Source organism: Eucyclogobius newberryi, unplaced genomic scaffold (assembly GCF_026437365.1).
Source record: "Eucyclogobius newberryi isolate DKJ021-1_F unplaced genomic scaffold, fEucNew1.0.hap1 SCAF_10, whole genome shotgun sequence".
NCBI classification, from domain to species: domain Eukaryota; kingdom Metazoa; phylum Chordata; class Actinopteri; order Gobiiformes; family Gobiidae; genus Eucyclogobius; species Eucyclogobius newberryi.
In genome coordinates this window covers 17,374,394-17,395,773 of record NW_027315724.1, presented here as the reverse complement: position 1 = coordinate 17,395,773, position 21,380 = coordinate 17,374,394, and the positions used below count along the sequence as shown (strand labels likewise).

The window sequence follows — 21,380 nt, the reverse complement described above, 5'->3', positions numbered from 1 at the left end:
GTGGTCAGGAGGAAGAAGAGGGCCGCGATCCATTTACCGTCTGACTGGAAGTTAATTGAGCGACTGAGTTTGTTTAATGGTTTTGGTACTAATGGGAATAGGTGATTTGCATTTTTCACGAGTTTTGGCCAGGTTTCAGATTGTCACGTGAGCAAAGTTGTGGTTGAGGTTGTGTAACTGCACTCAATAACCTCTGATAATTCCAAAGTATTCCGTAAAGGGAAAGCTCTAACATTTCAGTCAGATAAACCCAAAAACTTTTTTTTTTTTAAATCACAAAATATTGATTGGGATTTTGTTTAGACTTTATTTGATTTGAAGTTCCTAAATATAGTTTTGTGATTTTTGGCTCAGGGCTCTTCAGAATAATTGCTTGGTCTTTCTGTCAATATCTCTCAACAGCAGCTTTACTCCACCTAATGTTATATTTCTGAATGTCCGAAAGGCCAGAAAGGGAAAAAGTAAGGTATTTATGACTTTCATCAGGTTACTGTAAAACGTCTCATAGTTTAGATTCATATATGATAAATTATATGAATATCTGTGTTTCTTACACTTCTCACTCAGATATTATTATTTAGGGTTTCTTATTTTTATGTGTCCTTTAAAAATACAGGATTTTGTGCATTAATCAATGTTATGCCTTTCCAATTATATTAACTTAAAATGATAAATAATGTCACGTCTTGAGTGGTTTCATAGTAGAGCGGTTTTCCATATATTTTCTTGTTTCTCTCTCTCTTGGGCCACTATTTTGTACTTCAACTGAGTATTATTATTATATTATTATTCTTTTACCTGATTCATGAGTTTGTGTATTTTCTTCACAGAGCCTGCTGCAGTAGTAACTCGTCGTGGGCACATATCACTGAGAGCACAAGTTACGCCACATGCCCCCACCTTGGATCGCCGTGACGTCTTTAAACACAAGAGCGATTGTTGCAGTGTGTACATAATCCCTAAACGTGTACTCTTTGAATATTCGTTCCGACAGCCTTATGAAAGATGGAAAATGCACTGTAATAGATTTGACATTCATCCATATTTAAACATGAACCAAACATTACACAGGGGCCTTTGTGTTGTGTTTGAACGTGGATGTGCAAAAGGCCAGCAGAGAGTGACTGAGGGGGAGCTGGAGCTGAGAGTTTGTCAAGAATTAGGTTTTACAATTTAGCCAGCTGAATAAATTACACAAATTGTACTCCTAATTTTATAAATGCATTTTGTATTGAGATCATATGATACAGATGCTGGCTAATCATGCTAGTTACTCATGTACTGCAGTGAATCTGAACATTATCCTCAACTTTTTGAGGATAACACTCCCAAATGTTTCTCCCTCTCATCTTTGCTGGAAAGTATAATTGCACTATTGCTTTGATTAGACGAGGAATGCAATCAATATTCCTTTTATTTATTTACACAGGGAAGACCCAATGAGAAAAGTTATCTTTTTCATGGGTCCCTGTTAAAACACAACACAAAATAAACACCAAACAAACACAGGATATACTAAAACACAAATAAAGCATTCACCGATACATAATATGAGATACAGTTTTATAAAACAAGTGCATTGGCACTGCGGGTCATCCGTGACCAGTCCTTTAAAATAATTTAATTTAAAAAGTCTTTGTGTTTTATTTCACAGCAAAGTATCTCAAGTTATTACTCAGGTCTTTTCTAGTTTATTTATAGAAGTGGATGTTTTAAAAATGTGAAGTATCAAAATATGCACATTTTGAATATCAAGTACAGTATATTGTCTATAGTAGATGAATAAATACTTTATTAATCCCGAGGGAAAGCGTAGCGTCTGTTGCTTCCAGTCACGCAGCTCTATCATTTGGTATTTTTTAGTAAAAACTACTTTTCATGGCCATTGTTATTGCTTTGTCTGGAATATTCCACAGTGTGTCATTAAACGTATTACCATGGAGCAGATATTGTGGCAAGTACATTGTTTTATTGCTGACAAGGTATTTGTCAGCAATAAAAACATATATAATATTTCAGGCGAGGCAATAACATCTCCATTTGACAAGCATGCACTTACATTGTGGCCCGTAAAAAATATTTTAATAGAGCTGTTTGAATATTGATTTTTCAGCCCCTTTATACAAATACAGTGAATGTTTTATGCCATATTTAACCCTCATTTACAGGCACATTTTAGTAGATTTATTTCTCTTTTTCTGACACATTGCCTGCATTGCTCAGCCACATTGACGTACCAGTACACAATTTCTGTTATTAACGTCTGCCCAAACAGCAACTCTCTCTTGTATTTATTTATTTTTTATGTTTCTATTTATTTATTTTTAAAAAAAGAACAGAACGTGACCAGAGAGAGGGGAAACAAAACAAAACAAGCAGACATCCAACAGCCATAAATGATTAAAAAAAAAGAAGACAAAAATTCATTGCACACAGAACCCAAAGCAAACGTCCCTTTTAGTCCACAGTCTGTCAAATATTTCCATTCCCAAATAAGTCCAAATGTAATCTTTTCTATTTTGTGAATGTCCGGTATAATGTCAGTCCAGTCCTTGATCGTCAGTTCATTTTCTGTCATTCATTTCTTTGTGATTGCCTTTTTCGCTGCGGCCAGGAAGAGGCTCCAGAGATGCTGCTGGTTGTGTCCATGACAGGAGTCTTAAGGCCCAAATACAGAGTCCTGAAATCCAGTCGGATGGGGATGTCACAAATTATCTGTAAGAACAATCCCAAAACACGTGATAGTTTTTTGCCTCCTGCTGCCACATCCTCTCCAACAGTCTGCATATCTCAGTGAGTAATGGGCACTTTGACATGGGCTTAGAAAGAAATAAGACACACTTTTCCAACAGAATTCCCTCCAAACATGTGATCCTGTTTTCCAATGAGATATACGTATATTTTCCCACTCTTCATCATCCAGAACAAAGTGACCCTCTCTTTCCCACCTATCTTTAATGTAATCAGTAGTAATTTGCATAATTTAGATATTAATCCACCTTGAAAGTTCAGATTTATAAGCTTTAATTACTATTTCAGTCAAAGGGCTACGATGGTTGTCATTCTTTTTGATTTCTTGGATATAATAACTCCTTAAAAAACACCAACTCTGTCACGTGAAATGTCCGCCAACAAAGTGTTTGCTCCGTTCGAGGTAATTTTCCATCTGTTCCAGAAGATGAGCTTGAACTTTGAGAGCAAACACGTCGGCCCGGCGCATGGTTTGAAGAGGGTACATATAAACAGACCTAAACAAATCAAATCAATCATCAAAGGACGACGTCGATAAATATTTCCCATTGTTACTAAAACGATGTTGATTTGGCCAAAAAAGATGATCGTTGCAGTTCAAATGTACAAATCTGTTGTTGTTTTGTGCAAAAGTTTTTTATGCCAATTTTGACACGACATTGTTCATTAATCCCTTGCCCTAATTAAAAGCTTCCTTCATATTCTGATAAATCGACATTGTCCGTGGCCACGCTCACACGACCATATAAGGCTGCTCCCTCATAAAGAACGTGGATTTGGGGAATCCCTTTTGGTGAGGTAACTTCAGACACGTTCACCGCGCTACAAGCCTCGATCCAGCACCGAGAGAAGAACTGCCAAACTTCTCATCATAAAAGTCAAAGAATGAACGCTCAAGCAAAGAATGTGAAATAAAAATGCACTAGTAAATGTCTTGTGTGTGTGTGTTTTGCCGGTGTTTTCCAAGAACCGAAAAGTCAACACTGCTGTAATGATCAACCAGAGCAGAGACAGCAAGGTCAGTGAACTTTCTGTCTGTCAGAGCAAAACAACATCTGTAATAATAATATGAATACATAATAATAACTATACTTATTAAATGCACACACAAAAAAGAGATACTTATGCAGTGGTCACACAATATCAAATGTCTTAGAAATTGAAATGGAAAATACTAAATAATGTAAATTATCATATTTATTTTTATTAGTTTTAATTAAAGAAAAAGCAAAAAACAAAGGTACAAACAGGGCGGGGCCAGAGAAAAGATAGTAGAGTATAGTATTTGACTTTATTGTTTTAAGAATAGTGCATTCAAATATAAATAATATATGCAAGGTTAACGCACACCAGGCATAAGATTTGAGTCCCATCGAAATAATATACATTTCAATTATTTTAAATTGTGGTAATGTAATGTATTCAGTGGTGGAATGTAACAAAGTGCAAAAGTAAAAGTACTGTACAGCTAACTGAAGTACATTTTCCAGTGGTTACTTTTAACTTTTACTTCACTACATTTGAGAGCAGGAGCTGTACTTTCCAGAGAGCTTTTTCCTCATGATTTTAGGCTTGCTGAAAGGGTAATTTCTTTTGCAAGTTCATGGTGACATCATGCCTACTTATTTTCTTTTCTTTTTTTGGATTAAGTCCATGCTTTGAGCAAACAAAAATATAAAGAATCACCCAAAATCGCCCAGAAAATCTGCTTCTGACAAGCAAAAATCTGGACAATTCCTTTTTCAATATCTCAATTTGACATTTGAATAAGTCTCAAACTCTGTGTGAATTACTTTACTTGTTCCTAAAGTTAAGGCCCGAAGTCACTGGGATAGGCTCCAGTCACCCGCGACCCCGAAAGGGAACAAGCGGTAGAAAATGGATGGATGTTCCTAAAGTGCATTGTTACAGGTGTACTTTAATATTTTTACCTGAGAGGATGTTTTAACGTGATACTTCCACCGCTGACTTTATTCTTAAATGAGATTTTTTTTCCCTGCATACATTTTGGGATGAGAGTGTGTTGCCTCTGCTTCTTTTCACTGTCTGTAAAATCTGTTCTAAAGCTATGCACGTGACCACAAAGTCATGCATGTGAATATTAGCGACGCGCCAAAGGTTTTGCCAGAGCTGCATGAACAAGTTTGATGAGTTAAATGGCACTTTCCTCCTTTCACAGTTTGACAATAACAACTAAAATGACAAGTCGATCAGGAACCGCACCCTTGGATTGTCGAAATGTAAAAACCTTGTGACCTTTAGACGCCGGGCTGACGGACGTGACTTGAATTCCCTCTAAATCGCATCAGCGCCACTACGCTCTTCTCAAAGCCACGCTGCAGTGAGTGGCCCAAACGTACAAACGTCGTTAGGTTACGGATTTAAGGGATTCCACATGGCTCCCGTGCACAGACACATGCCGTTTCCAATCAGCCGCCGCACGCTCTCTGTCACGCACGTCCCATTACGTTCATTGGGAGCGAGTGGCGCCGGAGAAGTCACGGATAAGTGGCAGCACGTTCGGCAGCTGGGTTCTTGTGACCGACGAACCTGAAGATATTACTGCGGCGTGAGAGTCTCTACTGTCCGCCGACTGTAGCGAAAGGAATTCACGTTGGAAGAATGGGAGAAAAGTATTATCAGGATGACTTTAATAGTCATATGGATCCTGATAATAATAAAAACAACGATTATTCATACAGAGAAGGCCGCGCATCGGATGAAATGAAAGCAGAAGATCAAACCCTAACACCTAACCCTAAACGTAATCAATCAATTTGTCAACTAGTCATATTCTTTTTTGCATCTTAATATCGTGAGAGGGTCATTCATTGTGTTTCATTTTAACTTGTATTTTTAGATTTATAAATGCCTTAAACCCAGGATAATTCACCCTGAAGTTCCATCATTCACTTAGGATCCTGCCTTTATTTAGGAGCTGTCCATGGTGTTCCCTCCTGACCTTTAACACACACAGTCACAGGTCAGTTTTTATTTGAACAAATTTGGCCTCATAATGAAGGAGATATGAGAGTAAACTTTGGAGGACATGTTTACAGTGACATATGCAAAGGGTTTTCTACCTACAGGTTTATGTGAGCAGTGGTGGTAGTAGCCTACTCAGTTTGCTCAGTTACATTTACTCAGTTACAGTTACAGTTTTGGCCTGTGTCTGGATCTTGTGGGATCCCGTCTGCACACAGGCTCATTGCTCCCTCCGGACACAGATATAGACTGGAAATGCCACAAACCAGAGCTCATCCTGATTCCTGGATGGCTCCAATCTGGCCAGACCAATATATTTACGAAATTCAGATTAACAGTTATCTAGACGGGGCCTTCTACCACTTCCAGGAGGTGATGGCCAAGGCTGAGAACAACCCCCAAGTGAAAATACTGCTACTAATGGTCGGTTTGAATAATAAAGACCATGATCCTCACAAAACGCCAACTAAATGTAGTAGTGGAAGACAGGAAGTACTTTGTTGAAATTGGTAGCTGTGTCTCAGACCACATGACCCTGACCTGTGGAGTGCCCCAAGGGTCAGTCCTGGGTCCCCTTCTGTTCAACCTCTACATGCTGCCGTTGGGTCAGTTGATACGCAGTGAAAATGTGTCCTATCACAATTATGCAGACGACACTCAGATCTATGTTTCACTATCGGCAGGTGACTATGGACCAGTAGATTCACTCTGTCACTGCATCCAACAGATCAGTGTGTGGATGAAAAACAACTTTCTCCAGCTGAACTCAGACAAGACTGAAATAATCGTTTTTGGCCCACAGAAACAAAGAGAAAGTGTTAGCGGTCACCTCCAGAGTCTCGCTCTAAAACCTACAAACCAAATTAGAAATCTGGGGGTAATAATGGACTCAGACTTGAACTTTAATAGCCACGTCAAATCAATAACATCAGCAGCTTTTTACTATCTAAAAAACATTGCCAAAATCAAAAATATACTGTCAAAACCAGATTTAGAGAGACTTATCCATGCGTTTGTCTCTAGTAGATTAGACTACTGTAACGGCCTGCTCACTGGTCTCTCCAAACGAGCTGTAAAACAGCTGCAGTACATCCAGAACGCTGCTGCTCGGGTCCTGACTAGAACCAGGAGGTATGATCACATTAGTCCTGTTCTCAGGTCTCTGCACTGGCTCCCTGTGGCTCAGAGAATAGACTTTAAAGCAGCTCTGCTTGTGTACAAGTCTCTCCATGGCCTAGCACCAAAGTACATCTTGGATATGTTAGTGCCATATGAACCATCTCTGACTGTGAGGACCTCAGGGACCGGCCTCCTGCTGGTGCCAGAGTCAGGACTAAACATGGGGAATCTGCGTTTCAGTTTTATGCAGCTAAAATCTGGAACAGTCTTCCTGAAGATGTGAGACAGGTTCTACTCTGACAATGTTCAAATCTAAGCTAAAAACAGTTTTGTTTAGCTGCGCATATGACTGAAAGGATTTTTTCTTTGCACTCTTCTCTTTTGTTTGTGATTTTATTAGTTTAGAAAATCAGTTGGATTGATAATTTTTAATTTAGTTAATTTTATTGTAGTTAATTTTTATCTTTGCACTCTTCTCTTTTGTTTGTGATTTTATTAGTTTAGAAAATCAGTTGGATTGATAATTTTTAATTTAGTTAATTTTATTGTATTTCTGTAATTTCTTTGTGATCTGAATGCATTTTTCCTGCTGTGTGAAGCACTTTGAATTGCCTTGTGTATGAAATGTGCTCTACAAATAAACTTGCCTTGCCTTGCCTAGTGTGGATGTGTGCGTCTTTTGGTTTTGCCCTGCCTGCAGGGGGCGCCAGACATAATGCTATAAAAAGGCGCTCTATGACATAGAGCGTCTTTTTATAGTAGTTTGCCCAGGGGTGGGTGGCCCGCGGGCCGGATCCGGCCCGCAGGGCCTTTCAATCCGGCCCGCCAAGCTTGTCCAAGTAATATTTAAAAAAAAAATAATAATAATCTTTTTCCTTTTTTTCCTTTTTTGCCCTCAAGCATCTGTCTGCACGTGTATCCTTAATACATATGATGTGAAATCAATTAAATAATAGATTCAATAGCCTATATTTGACAGAAAAGTTATATTTTATTTGATATTTCATTTTTGGGATTTATTTTTCTTCACACCAATGATGGCGGGCCGGCCCTCCGCTACTTGCCTGGATTCGAATATGGCCCTCGGAGGAAAATAATTGCCCACCCCTGCTCTATGTTGTTGTTCGTCCTCCGGCTGTCTGTACTTCCGGGTGCTGGTCGCCCGGTGGGTGTGTGTGTGGTCCATGCGTCTACTCCATGTAGCAGGTATGAATGGTACATTGCATTCAGCTTAACGCGTAACTTGGCCCTTATCAGACGCTCTTTTGTAGTGCCGCTGTCCGCTCGGGGAGCGCCTCATCGCGCAGCTGGGTGTGTCTTCACTGTAGACCGGGTGTGTGTGTGTGCGGTGGTCCTCTGAAGCTAGGGTCATTCCAAGCCCGGTTTAAAGCCCTTGTACGGCGTGCCCGCGAAGGGGTATGTTTCTAGTGACTGGCTATAGCGGGCGTTTAAGTTGATGTGACTGTGTGTTTTTAAATTAATACATTTGTTCATAGGTGAAGGTGCAGGAGCCCACCGGGCGTCCAGCTCAACCACCGCTGCCTTTTTGATTATGTTTTATTTTAACAAGTGCTCCTCTCCCTGTTACCGGTTGGAACCCGGACTTTTATGTGGACAGATGTTAACGATTGAATGTACGTCATTGTATTTATCTTTTGATATGGACTCTGAAAAACAACTAGATTTTCAACTATCCGATCTACCACTTAACTTGATGTATCAATAAATTATTCAAATTGAGCAAACTTGTCCTCTGTTCAATACGAACCTGTGGCCCCCGTATGCTGAGGTGAAATGCCAGTATGCGAGTGGAGGCCTTACCCTCGCATGCTACATAAACAACTGAGGACATTGTACAGGACGGCCACTAAAAAACCTGGTGTAACGGAGAACTTGTCATTGAATTCCTCCACCAACATTCTCAATTGCTCCACCCCTTTTAGTCCAAATAGGGCCCAGATAGAACTAAACAGAGGCCTCAGCTGCATTCATAGACCAAAACAGCTGGACCAACAGGGACTTAAAAAAAGATCTTTATACTTATCATAGAATAATTATAATAGCGCGATAGGGCTATTCAGCATAAGTCAAACCATAAATCAAACCATATATAATTATGGTTCAATTGGGGTGAATATGGTTCATACCTGGTTGATACTAGTCTAGTCAAAGTTTAATTCCGCGCTGGATGGGCACTTTTGCAAGGCAATGTTGCAAAAGCATTTAGCATGTTATTGATCACAAAATCTTAATTTATTGAAACAATGTTGTAACAGTAGTGGCGTGTGGTGGTTTTCTGGCCCAGTGGTCTTGACCCTCCGTTGAATAGACCTGTTCTAGCGGATTGCTAACCCCAACCCAATATTTCAGAACAATCCTTACGTCAGCGGGTACAGACCGATTGTAGCCCTCAGAAAAAGAAAAAAACTCAAAGATTTCTTGGTCAGATGGACCTTTTCCAGGACCAACTCTTAAACAAACCCACTGAGCTTTCAAAAACGTGCAATTTCTAACTAATCCACTAGATGAAGCCAGAGCGCTGACTGTGGAAACGCTGCCATACTGCTTCGGATGTTCCAGCTGTGACAGACTCTACACTGGACAAACAAGACAAAGAGGACGGATTAAAACAACCGCTTTAATCTGTCTCATCTGTCTCATTTTTCAGAATGGGCCCCAAAAGGCCTCAACTCAGCTAAATATCATAAGATTTGGTGAAAAAAAAAAAAAAAAGTCTAGTTTACTACAGTGAACAACATTAATTATTTTGGGTTGGCTTTACACACCCTCCTTCTGCTCCCAAAGAGCCTGGACCTTGAGAACAATGATCGACCAAGACCAACATTACCTGACTACAGAACCCCTTAAACAATTTCAATAAACTTTATATTGTTTCTTCACTTGTTTTCAGCCTATTTTCTTTTATATGATGATGAAATTTATTTGTTTTGATTTTCGTGTGAGGCCAAGCGGTAGAAAATGGATGGATGTTGTATTTTTTACGACAGATTTATATAACTAATATTCCTAAAGGTCTTTGAACTCGTGGAGTAAAAGCCTGGATAACTCTTTTTCTCTTCTTTTTAGATATTTATCTATAGTTAATTAATTGATAAACGTATTGTATTGACATGAAATCCCACCCCAAACCCTGACCTTAATCTTAATTGCTTTTTAAAACCTAGCCATTTATTCCTGACATAACGTCAATCCAATTGTCCGTTCTTTTTGAACACCTTGTAATCGTGGGTTAGGGTTAGGGTCAGCCACATGTGGTGTTCCCTCCTGAGATTCAACTCACAGAGATCTGCATCAGCCTGACGTTTGGGAGACAAACAAATTGAATAAAGAAACTGTGCATGGAAATTGTATTTTCAACATTTGTTTTTTAGTTTTGGGATCACATTGAAATATGAAAAATAAACCCGTTTTATTGTAATTTATTTACAATAATAATAATATTTTTTTTAACAAATTATACATGGATCCAATAATCCGGTGTGTTTAAAGCATGTGTATTATGTATGTTCATTAACGTGCACTGTCCCACCAAATAAAATGTGTTACTCTGATCTTCAGCGCTGTCAAAAGCAGGATTTGAACCTGCAGACATCTGACAAGACTTCTCTTCTGCATCCAAACCTCTGGAACACACGGACTCACAGCTTTGTGTGTAAAAGACTTTGAAAGAGTGGAGAGAGAGGGAGGAGTCTGGAGAGGGAGGGAGGAGTCTAGGAAGGGGAGGAGGAGTCTGGAGAGGGAGGGAGGGGAGGGGAGGAGAAATAATCAATCCCAATTTTTTAAGATCTTTATTTTGACACATATTTCACTTTCTCACATTCCATATTTTCACTCTGACGTAAATAGTCCACAGTTTTATCAGAGAATGTTCACGTGCAGCTCAAAAACTCAGTTTGAATCCAGTTTTAACTTTAATTAATCAGAAATGTGAATGTCTTTGGAAACATCAGCTCATTATTCATTTTTACACCTCTGGAGAGGTGGACAGAGGCAGAAGCTTCTCTAATGTGTCATCTGCTGATGCAGTTCCACCTGTGGCCTGAGGGAGACGCCACACTCAGATCTCACTGTCCCAGCCTCTGGCTCCTCCATGGGCTGTTGGGGCCCCGTACGGGGGAGGCCTCCTTACAGTCCGGCTCCTGATCTCCCGACACAAAACCCTTTTACGCTCCATCGTATCTCGCATAAGTAGGTCCCTGTCCCCAAAGCCAGGGGCCCCAAAGCCAGGGGCCCCGCACACAGGGAGACCACCGTAGAACCAGGACGCCTGTGGAAACAAGAGTCTGCAGCATAATGGGCTCGACACTAGGGAGCGACAAAGAACCAGTGACGCTGCTCATTAAGTGATTATTAGGCTTGAGCTCAGGCTCAGACACTTTGTCTGATTGAATCGTGTCTTTATAAATATTCAAGCTCATTTAAGACTCAAAAAACAGACACATTTGGCTAAACAAGGCCTGTTGTGTCTTATAGTGTATAATGCTTTTGTTTTGGCTAAACCGTGAGTATGAATATTATTTTGTGTGAACTAATTAGACAACACAAACTCCACCAATGATCAAAGGCTGGTCTGACATAGGAAAAGACGTTAGACAAATGGAAAAACTGACGTTCAGATATAATTTGAACATGAACAAATTTGATTAAATTCTATGTTGACCATTTTTTGCCATAATGTTTTTATGGCATGTGTTCCGTGTTCTGTGCTCTTGTTGGATGTTATGTGTTAAATAAACAACAGAACATCTCAGAGAAGTGTTACACAGGTGTTTGTTCTTTTTATTAGTTGTATGTTTTTTATGAACCAATAACAGTATTGTGGGTTTTAGTGAAGTTAATCTGGAGTTAGAGTTAGTCAGAGTTTGTTCAGATTCAACAGAGACTGGTTAGACTGGGTTTGAGTTTAGTTTGAGTTTATGCTGCATTCCAGTCGTCCTCAGAGGCTATGCTAATGTTGCTAACATCAATTAATGTAAAGCTAATGTCAATAAAGGCAAAAATGAACTCTCAAACTTTATTTAACAAACTGTGAATGTAATAGTCTCAGTAATTCCCCTTTTTGAGAAGTACTGGTCCAACATCTGACCTCTGAGGACAACTGGAACACAGCATTAGCTCTACAATCAGCCGCAGAGTTAGCTTTACAATTAGCTCTGTGGTTAGCTGCAAGGTTAGCTCTGTGGTTAGTTCTGTTATTAGCTGCAGGGTTAGCTTTCTATTTAGTTATGTGGTTAGATCTGTGGTTAGCTGTATAATTAGGCGCAGTGTTAGTTCTGTGGTTAGCTCTATGGTTAGCTCTGTTCTTGGATCCGTGGTTAGCTCTATGGTTAGCTCAGTGGTTAGCATTCGCTGTGGGTTGATTGTGACTTAGTTTTGGATTAGTTAAATACATATTCTGAACATTCAAATCATCAAAACAGTTAGGAAAAACAGACGAGGCCTGGTCCAGGGATTGTTCCAGGATCCGGTTCAGAACCGTGCTCTGTTTGGGACACAGGACAGTGGAAAGGTGACAGAGTTCAACATTAGCAGCTCTTTCTGTTGTGATACAGGTTGTGTTACTTCTGCTTAAAGATTGATCAGTTTTACTGTTTGTTTTCCAGATGTTTTTTTTTTATAACAGCATGGAGGCAGAGTGGCTAGCATTCTCGCTTCACAGGTCGCCAGGTAGTCCTGACCAAGCCTAGCTAAAGATCTGGCTCTGGTCCCTGTGCACTGCACACTCCAGCGGTACAAAAGAATGGGTCAAATGCAGAGGACAAATTTCCCCACGGAGACAATAAAGTGTACCTTAAACTTAACCAATCATTCACTGAGCTTTTTACATAATTCAAGTTGTAGTCATCTGGAGAGTTTTTCAACTATTGTTTTAATAAGACACCTTGGTTTTCCTTTTCCTGTTTTTAAAGAGGCATGTGAGGCGTACCTGGGCGCGCACAGACTGATCATGGCTCTGGAGCTGAGTCTGGACCTGAGTCTGGAGCTGAGTCTGGACCTGGCAATGAACCTGGCTCTGGCTCTGGATCTGGCTGTGGCTCTGACCCGGTCTCAGTGTTGAGACAGACTCTGGTCCTGAAAGAGAAATAAGGATGAGACATTGTGCTAATGCTAACATGCTAAAGGACTAAAGAGTCGAAATCTCTTCCGCGGAACAAAGAAGCGCGGAACAAGGAGCGCAGGCAGGCGTACCATTGGATCGCACTGATACATTTCTTTTCTGTAATAAATATTGAACAAATTTGTCTAAAACAAACTATGGATGGACTAACACCATCAGTCATGGATCTAAAATCAAACAACAAATGGACTGGATTATACTACTTTTTGCCTGATAAGGTGATCTCAAGCTACAGGTAAGCAGCTGATGCTAGCAACTTTGTGGCCGCTTTGTGTAGCGGTTTGTATTCTTTTTAAGATATTCCTTTATTGTCCCACATGGGGAAATTTCATTGGTGCAACGCAGGTAGATACAGAGGTAGATACAGAAGAACAGATCACTTATAGGAAGTCTGAAAAACACTTTCAGTAGAAGATCTCCTATAAATAAATACAAACTCCCATAGACAAATAAATAAATAAATACCATTGGATGTGATCCCGACAGTAATTGCACATGAATATGTGTCACGATAGCACATAGATTGCACATTAACAGCTCTTCCTCTGCTTTCATTGAGTGAGTTTACACCCGGTTAATAACCCAGTTCTTGAGCGGTTTCCCGGTTCTGGCAGTATTCTGAATCTGGTGTTTCCTGTCTGGTGTTTGTATACTGAGTTTTAACTATGGCAACTGTAGCACAGATATAGCATGATAAACATGTTAGCAACTTTGCAAACGTGTAACCTTTTGCACGTTTCTAAGAAAGAAACATTCAAATATGAAGGATATGTGGAAAATACTTTTACCCACACTTTCAGTTCAATCTGAGAACACAGTCACAGACATGAGTTTGAATGCGCTTGTTTTTCCCCTGTTGGACATTCGGACACACTAAAAATGACGTGAGCCCTGAATAATTTGGCGGTTTTCAGATTCTAGAACGTGATTATGTCTTCTTATGGCGGTTAGTATACAAGTGTTACATTACCGCAACCTCCTGTAGTTGTCCGCACTTTATTCAGATCCAAATATAGTATGAAGCGTTCATGTGAAAGAGTGAATTTATGGAATGATCTTGATAAAGAAATTATCACGATCAATGAACTGCATTTAAGAGAGAAAAATGAAACAAATTATAATAAGTAAGTATGAAAAAGAAAATTAGGTTGTTGAGAGAAAAGAGAGATTGCGATGTAATTTTGTCTGTTACTTTATTGTAAATGTGTTTTAATATATCAGTGGGGGCAGAAAACATAAGCTTGCTCTTCTTTCTGCTCCGTTTCATTCATTCTTTGTTTGACACAGTCACTGTATATGTTATGAATAAGATGTACAACTACAGTAGGTGGAGTTAATGTAACACTATGGATACCAACCACCATAAAACACCACCAAAGAAGAAGAAGAAAAAGAAGATTATTACCTCTGAGCCTATGGGTCACGTGACCTCCATGTGGCATCACTGCTGACATCATGATGGTATCATAGGGGGGCGGCCGCTTCACTGGCGAGGGGCATGCTGAATGGCTGCGCCGGTAGCTCTGAGGAATGGGGGAGGGGCCTGAGCGAGAGGTCAGAGGCGGAGCTGACGTGCGACCAGAACTCGTCACCGTGAAGTCCATGTCCCGCTCCGACTCCGGGTCCAAGACCCGCTCCAGACTCTCTAGACTGCGCTCTCGTCTTTGCTCGACCCGGATGCCCTTCCGTGGGTCTCGCAGGTCCCGTTTCTCCCGGTGGTCTCGGCCTGTTGGGTCTCGGCGCAGACTGAAGTACTGTCTCTGGTCCGGTCTCAGGTCCGGTTCAGAGTCCAGTCTACGGTCTCTGAAGTCCGCTCTGGTCCTGGGGTCTCGGTGGAGGCCTCTCTCAGGGTGGATTTGGTCCACGCTCTGGCTCCATTCAGATCTGCGGTCCGGTTTGAACAGGCCCCGGTCCTGGTCCTGCACTGGGTCTGAGGTTCTGCGCACACGAGCGTCTGCTTTGCATCCAGGGTTCCTCTGAGGTTTGGGCCGTGAATCCTGATGAAAGAAGTGTCCCAGGGTGGTTTCGAGGGGCGTGAGGGGAGACTCGTCCGAGGTCTGCGGTGAGGTCTGGTCCAGGCTCTGGGTCTGAGGGTTCTGGATCTGAGGGTTCTGGGGGAGAGTGAGCAGCGGCGCTTTGTGACTCAGCAGGTTGGGGAATGGCGTGGGCACCGTTCGAGGTTTGGACTCTGAGGCAAAGATCATCTCCTCGTAGACGCCCTCGTCCTGTTCCATGTTCTGCTTCGGACCCATTTCGATGTAGACCGGCTCCTCCTCGCTGACCGCATCTGAGTGGTCAGAAGAACTCCTGTCGCTGTGGTTACGGCTCAGTGATTTGTCGAGGCTGGAGCTGAGCTGGGTGCAGGGGTTTCTCAGAGGTTTGGGAGGAGGCAGCTTGTCCCCGATCAGACCTGGAAACAAAACAAGACCTGTTTGAAACCAGAACCGAGCCCCCCGTGCAACCCCGCCCCGAATCAAACCAAATCGAGCGGGAACAAGATCTGAATGAACCCCCAGACACTTCCCTCTCCCCAGACACCTCACTTTCCCCAAACACACTCTCTACCCAGACAACTGAAGTTGCCAGACTTGGGACGAACCTCATTTTTGAGATTTGCTCGATCAAATTTATTCGAAATACATCTACTGTGAATACTGTTTTCCTGAGAAATACTTTTACTGGAAATGATGTTCTTAAACAGTTGATAAAGGTAATAAAACAGAGCAGAGCTGAGGTTAAAGATAAAGTTCACATTTGCCCTGGGTCAACCCGTCAGGAGCAGTGGACACGTGAAATATATCTTGCATGTATTCAGTATCGAGAATCTCTGCAAGGACTTGAGACCAAAAGAGTGGGACCAGCTCGGGACACTGAGCATGCTGAGAAGAAAAGGACATAAACGCTGTGGCAGATCACGGAAGTGGGGGAAATGTGGAGGGACTGCTGCTAGGTTACGAACCAACCCAGCCAGACCTGCTATTCCCACTGTTTTGCTGGCAAACGTCAGTTCGTTGGATCCCAAATTGGATTACAAGCACCCGGCATGAAGTGATAGACTGTACATTTGTATTCACTCATCACAGAAACGAGACGGGTAAACTCTGCGGAGAGGGGACAGAGACGCTTCCAGTTTGGGGAGACTTAAGGGCAGTGGGTTTGTGGTATAAACTAACATCTTGTGGTGCTTGTGATGCTAAAATGATCTCCAGATACTGATATTGACATTGAATACATGGCTGTGAGGTGCTGCCCCTTTTATTTACCATGGGAGCTGACAGTAGTTATCATCACTGCCGTGCACATGCCCCCCAGGGCTGATGTTAAGGTGGTTTTCAGTGTTATCGGTTAGCTACAGGCCACACACCCAGGTGCATTCTATATTGTTGCATATGAGTATAATAAGGCCGATCCTCAAAATGTGAACGTTGCCACAAGAGGGAATAATACATTGGACCTGGTGTACTACAACATTAAAGGTGCTCATAAGCCACAGCACTTCCTCACATTGGCAATTCAGACCATCTAACAGTCATGCTGACCCTTGCCTACAGACCTAGGGTAAGGCAGGAGCAAGCAACACTATAAGACTGTAGGATATGGCTCCAAGAGGAAATTGCAGCATTCCAGGACTGTTTAGACTCTAAACAGTCCTGGAATGCTACATAAATATGAACATTTTTACTCTCTAAACTTTAGAGAGTAAAAATGGTCATATTTATGAAGCGCTTTTCTACCTTCATGGCACTAAAGTGTTTTACATCAAGGTACAACCCATTCACACGCCAATCTACGCCGACAATGGGGGCGAGGCGGGTTAAGTGTCTAGCCCAGGGACTTATACACCTGAGGCAGCTGCGATCGCACGCCAACCTGTGGGTCAGTGGATCTGACCGCTCTGCGAGCCTGAGAGCCTATGGCAAGGGCTTCAGTCAGTGACAGGGTATAATAAGACCATTATCAAACTGGACTGTAATGATCCAGCACTTACAGACAATCTCAGCACACTTTAGGCTTTGCTCGGCTTCTATATCATCTTCCAACAGTGTGAGGCTAGTGTTTCAGCACATCAACCCAAGGAAACCCCCAGGACCAGATCAAATTCCTGGCCGTGTAGTGAAGGAATGTTCAGAACAACTCTGAGATGTGTTTACAGACATCTTTAACACCTTTTACCATGTAAGCTCGTAAACGTCTGTCATTGGCCACTTTTAGGCCTCTAATGGATTATGGCGATGCGCTGTATGTAAATCCAACCTCACAATGTCTGAAATCCTTGGATACTCCATATCACTTTGCTCTGAGATTCACAACAGGCTGTGGCAGGCTCACCCACCACGGCCAACTGAAGGCTGGATGGCAAAACAAAGAGAGGGAATCTTTAAAAAATTGTCTGTCCTTTTAAATGTACGGTACATTTTGTTTTCTGACATGTTTAAATATTTGTTGGCCTTTTTTCTCTCTTGCCCTCAGGCAGATGGCACTGAATCTGCAGCTCTAACTTAGCTACTAGCTTTTATACCTCTATTATGAGGAAGGGCATCTGACACACACAGGGAGGGCATCTGACACACACAGGGAGGGCATCTGACACACACAGGGAGGGCATCTGACACACACAGGGAGGGCATCTGACAGGGTTAAACATCTTACCTTCTGTGAGGGCCTCGGCTTCGGAGCTGCTCAGTTTCGTCGCCGGGTCCCGTCGGGGTTTGGGAGGCGGACGTTTCCTGGGGCTCTGATTGTTCGTGTCGTCCGCGTCCCAGTGGCTCTGATTGGTCGGGTCGTCCGGGTCCCAGTGGTTCTGATCCGTTTCATCCTGGACCGAGTGAAGGGACTGCGAGCGGACGCTGAAGCCCAGGGGAGGAGCTCGATCCTGGGGAAAGGGCATCGTCATGAAGCCCATCCTGGAGAAACACAGTCACAGCTCGCTCATGTGTTTGTCGGGATCACGTTAAGGTACACTTCAGTGACCCTTTAAATATTGTAATTTCCGGAATGATCTAAACATGTCAGTGGTACATAATGTGATTTGAAGAAACGGATTAGCTGCTTTTAACACATTTACCATTGGATTTTACTGCATTTAATGGAGATTTAATAGCACATTAACCCACATTTAGCATCCATCCATCCATCCATCTTCTGCTTATCATCGCTGGGTCGCGGGGGCAGCAGTCTAAGCAGGGACTCCAGACTTCCCTCACCCCCAGACACTTCCTCCTTCCTCCAGTCCCAGTGAATGTTGCAGGTTCTCACACGTGGCATTTTAAAAAAAATGATTTTTAGGTTTTACTGGACAAATATTCACAGAAATGCCTGGCCATTTGAAAGCTACGATACTGTATTTTTTCAATGCTTTATAATAGAAAGGCAAATCAAAATGTCTACCTTGGATCGTTCAAATTGTTGCTTATATTTTGTTCGAAAGACTCAGAAGGGCGGCAGATTAGATACACACTTCAGCCATACTTTAAACAAACATCAAAACTCGATAAAACCTTGAAAATCAGAAAATGATCAGCTTCAGTTTCAGGTGCACATAATTGTCCCCCTTGTTTTTTGTCTATTTGGCGCCGCAAACTTGTGCTATTAATCTTATGTCAATCACGTCTTTGGAGTTGAATAATGGCGCCATTTTCTGAGGCAAAATATTGTGACTTTTGTTTATTTGTGCGCCAGATATGACAGTTTTTGTTTCATGTGGATTGGCCCAGTGATTACAGAGGGATGAACCATAAACCAGGTCGACAAATGTGACCTCTGACCCTGACACAGAGAGTTCTGCTGAGGATTCTCACCTGAACCAGACACAGACTAAACTAGAGAGAGAACAGAATGTGAAGCTGAAAGAACACAAAGTATTGAAGAACATGATTGTGATTCTTCCACATCATGATCTTCAGTGGTGCGCCTGCCTCTGGTACCTGTGGATTTGGTCCTGCCGTCTCCGTTCCTGGAGCAGGAGCTTGTTCTTTTGGACTCGGACGCGGTCGCTCTCTCTGGAGATGTCCGAGGCGTTCTGAATCACGAGGCCGTCATACGTCCTGAGTCCCAGGTCCTCCACGTACCTGAGGAAGTCCACCAAGACCGAGCACGACCTGGTGTCCATCTGGGCTCCTGAAGACCAGAGGTCACGCTTCACCTGCGGGACATGTGGACCTTTAGAAACTTTGTGACAAAGCGGCGTATTTCCACTGGGGCTAACGAGCGACAGAACCGTGTCAGGCTCTGAAAATGTTTCCTTTTCTTTACCCGTTGATTTGAGCTCATTAATATTTAGAAACTATGTAAATATTGTGTGTCCTGCAGAATACTGAGTTTGATTATGTTTATTCTGACTGTGAAATATCTGCACTTTCCTTTAAATACAACCTAACCTAGTAATCAGAGGGCACAAATCTCCTCAAATACTTTTGTTTTTGTCAATAATAATAATACTTGTCTCTATTTGATTAGGTTTAAAGGATTGTCTGACCTGGACATACACGTTACCTTTCGAAACAAACGATGCATGATAAGCTCAAGAGAAGCAGAATGAGACGCCAATAAACCTGTAAATTATGACGTTTTACAAAGCAAACACTCAAATGTGGACCGGGGCGCACATCTCGACAGAACACCAGGCCAACGTGCTCTGGAGTGAACCGGTCTGAGGGATCCGGGCCGGTCTGGAGACACTTGTCCACCTGTAGGACACGTTTCTGTGGACATGGTTCTCACCTGGGACAGATCAGCTCATGTCTTGGTTCTCACTTCCTGCAAAAAACACACACAGGAAACAGTTTACTGCCTTTTCACACGACATGACCCATTGTTGGACAAAACATGTCTTCAGTGTTCAGTCCAATGTCCTTCACTCAAATGCTTAGTCTCCTTACCTCCTTGTCCATGTCCTGATGATGTCGTCCCCTCTGAGGACAGAGACGCTGTCCGCGACCTGAAGCACCAAGGAAACCGCTGCTGTGCTTTTATCACACAATATAAACGTCCTCCTCTCTGTGCTTCCTCGTTTCCTCTCCTCGTGTCCACTCCTTTCCTCGCTGCGTCTTCTGGTTTCCTCGTTTGTTTTCTCCAGGTTGCGTCAGGTGTCTCTCAGTCCTCTTCTTTTGTCCTTGCCGCTCCTGTCACGTCTCTCCTCTTCGTCTCCTCTGACTGCTCTGTCTCCTCGTCTGTCTCCTTGTCTGTCTCCTCCTCTTCTCTGTCTCCTTGTCTGCTCGCCTGTTTTCTCGTCTGTCTCCTTGTCTGTCTCCTCCTCTTCTCTGTCTCCTTGTCTCCTCGTCTGTTTCCTTGTCTGTCTCCTTGTCTGTCTACTCCTCTTCTCTGTCTCCTCGTCTCCTCTTCTGTCTCCTCTGTCTTCTCTGTCTCCTTGTCTCCTCTGTCTCCCCTTGGCCTTGTCTCCTCTATCTCCTCGTTTCCTATGTCTCCTTGTGTGCTTGTCTTCTCGTGTCCTTGTTCCCTTTGTCTCCTTGTCCCCTCTGTCTCATCGTCTCCTCTGTCTCCTCGTTTCCTCTGTCTTCTCGTCTCTTCTATTCCTCGTTTCCTCTTCTCGTCTCTTGCTCGGTCCTCGGTTGCTCTGGTGTGAATCGGTGTAAATCTGGACGAAGGCTGTTTCCACAGCAACATGACATCATTGCCCAAGGCCCCGCCTCTTCAGAGAGACGGGGGAGGGTGATGTCATCAGCATCTTCTCCCTCTCTCCCTCTCTCTCCTTCTCTCTCTTTTCCCCCTCTCTTTCTTCCTCTCTCTCTCTCAAATATGTTCATTGTTAATGATACTTGTCTTCGACCCAAGGGAGTAAAGCTCGTCATAATCACGTATAAATTAATTGGATATAAAGGATCCGTCCTGAACTGGTCATTCACTTTGCCTTTCAAAACATGCTCTGTTTACTCTCATACCCTCTCTCTCCTCTCTTCTCTCTCTTTCCTCCCTCTCTCTCCTCTTTTCTCTCTCTTTCCTCCCTCTCTCTCCTCTCTTCTCTTGCTCTATCTTCCCCCCCTTCCTCCCTCTCTTCTCTCACTCCTCTCTCTCTCTCTCTCTCTCTCTCTCTCTCTCTCTCTCTCTCTCTCTCTCTCTCCCTTCCCCTCCTCTCTCCTACCCTCTCCCTCTCCTATCTCTCTCTTTCCTCTCTTTCCTCTCTATCTCTACCCCTCACTCTCTTTCCTCTCTCTCCTCCCTCTCTCTCTTCCTCTCACTTCCCCTCTCTCTCTTTCCTCTATCTCCTCTCTCTCTGTAAATTAACTGAAATTAGTTATTAATGTATTGTTTGTGTATTGGAATTAGACAAGGAACAATGCTTTGGGAAATAGCCTTGGTCTGGGCCTGGTTTTGGTCCTGGTTCTGGTCCTGATCCTGGTCTGAGACTTGTCGGCGCCTCTGTGAAACC

The 21,380-nt window shown here is 42.6% G+C and overlaps 1 protein-coding gene across 1 annotated transcript; it reads right to left on the bottom strand.

Moving 5' to 3' along the window:
- Positions 1-10,645: 10,645 nt before the first annotated feature.
- Positions 10,646-20,185, bottom strand: LOC140376014 (uncharacterized). Its single transcript, XM_072461964.1, has 6 exons — positions 19,873-20,185; positions 18,919-19,136; positions 17,645-17,898; positions 14,400-15,404; positions 12,803-12,948; positions 10,646-11,143 (listed from the first exon to the last, which is right to left on the bottom strand). Exons 1-6 carry the CDS (start codon positions 19,882-19,884, stop codon positions 10,934-10,936), a joined length of 1,845 nt encoding a protein of 614 aa, XP_072318065.1. The 5' UTR covers positions 19,885-20,185; the 3' UTR covers positions 10,646-10,933.
- Between the last annotated feature and the right edge of the window lie 1,195 nt (positions 20,186-21,380).

Coding starts and splice junctions, on each gene's coding strand:
- LOC140376014 (XM_072461964.1), bottom strand. Junction 15,405..17,644: donor AGCCGAGGCCCTCACAGAAG/GTAAGATGTTTA, acceptor TTTTGTTTCCAG/GTCTGATCGGGGACAAGCTG. Junction 11,144..12,802: donor ATCAGTCTGTGCGCGCCCAG/GTACGCCTCACA, acceptor TTGTTTCCACAG/GCGTCCTGGTTCTACGGTGG.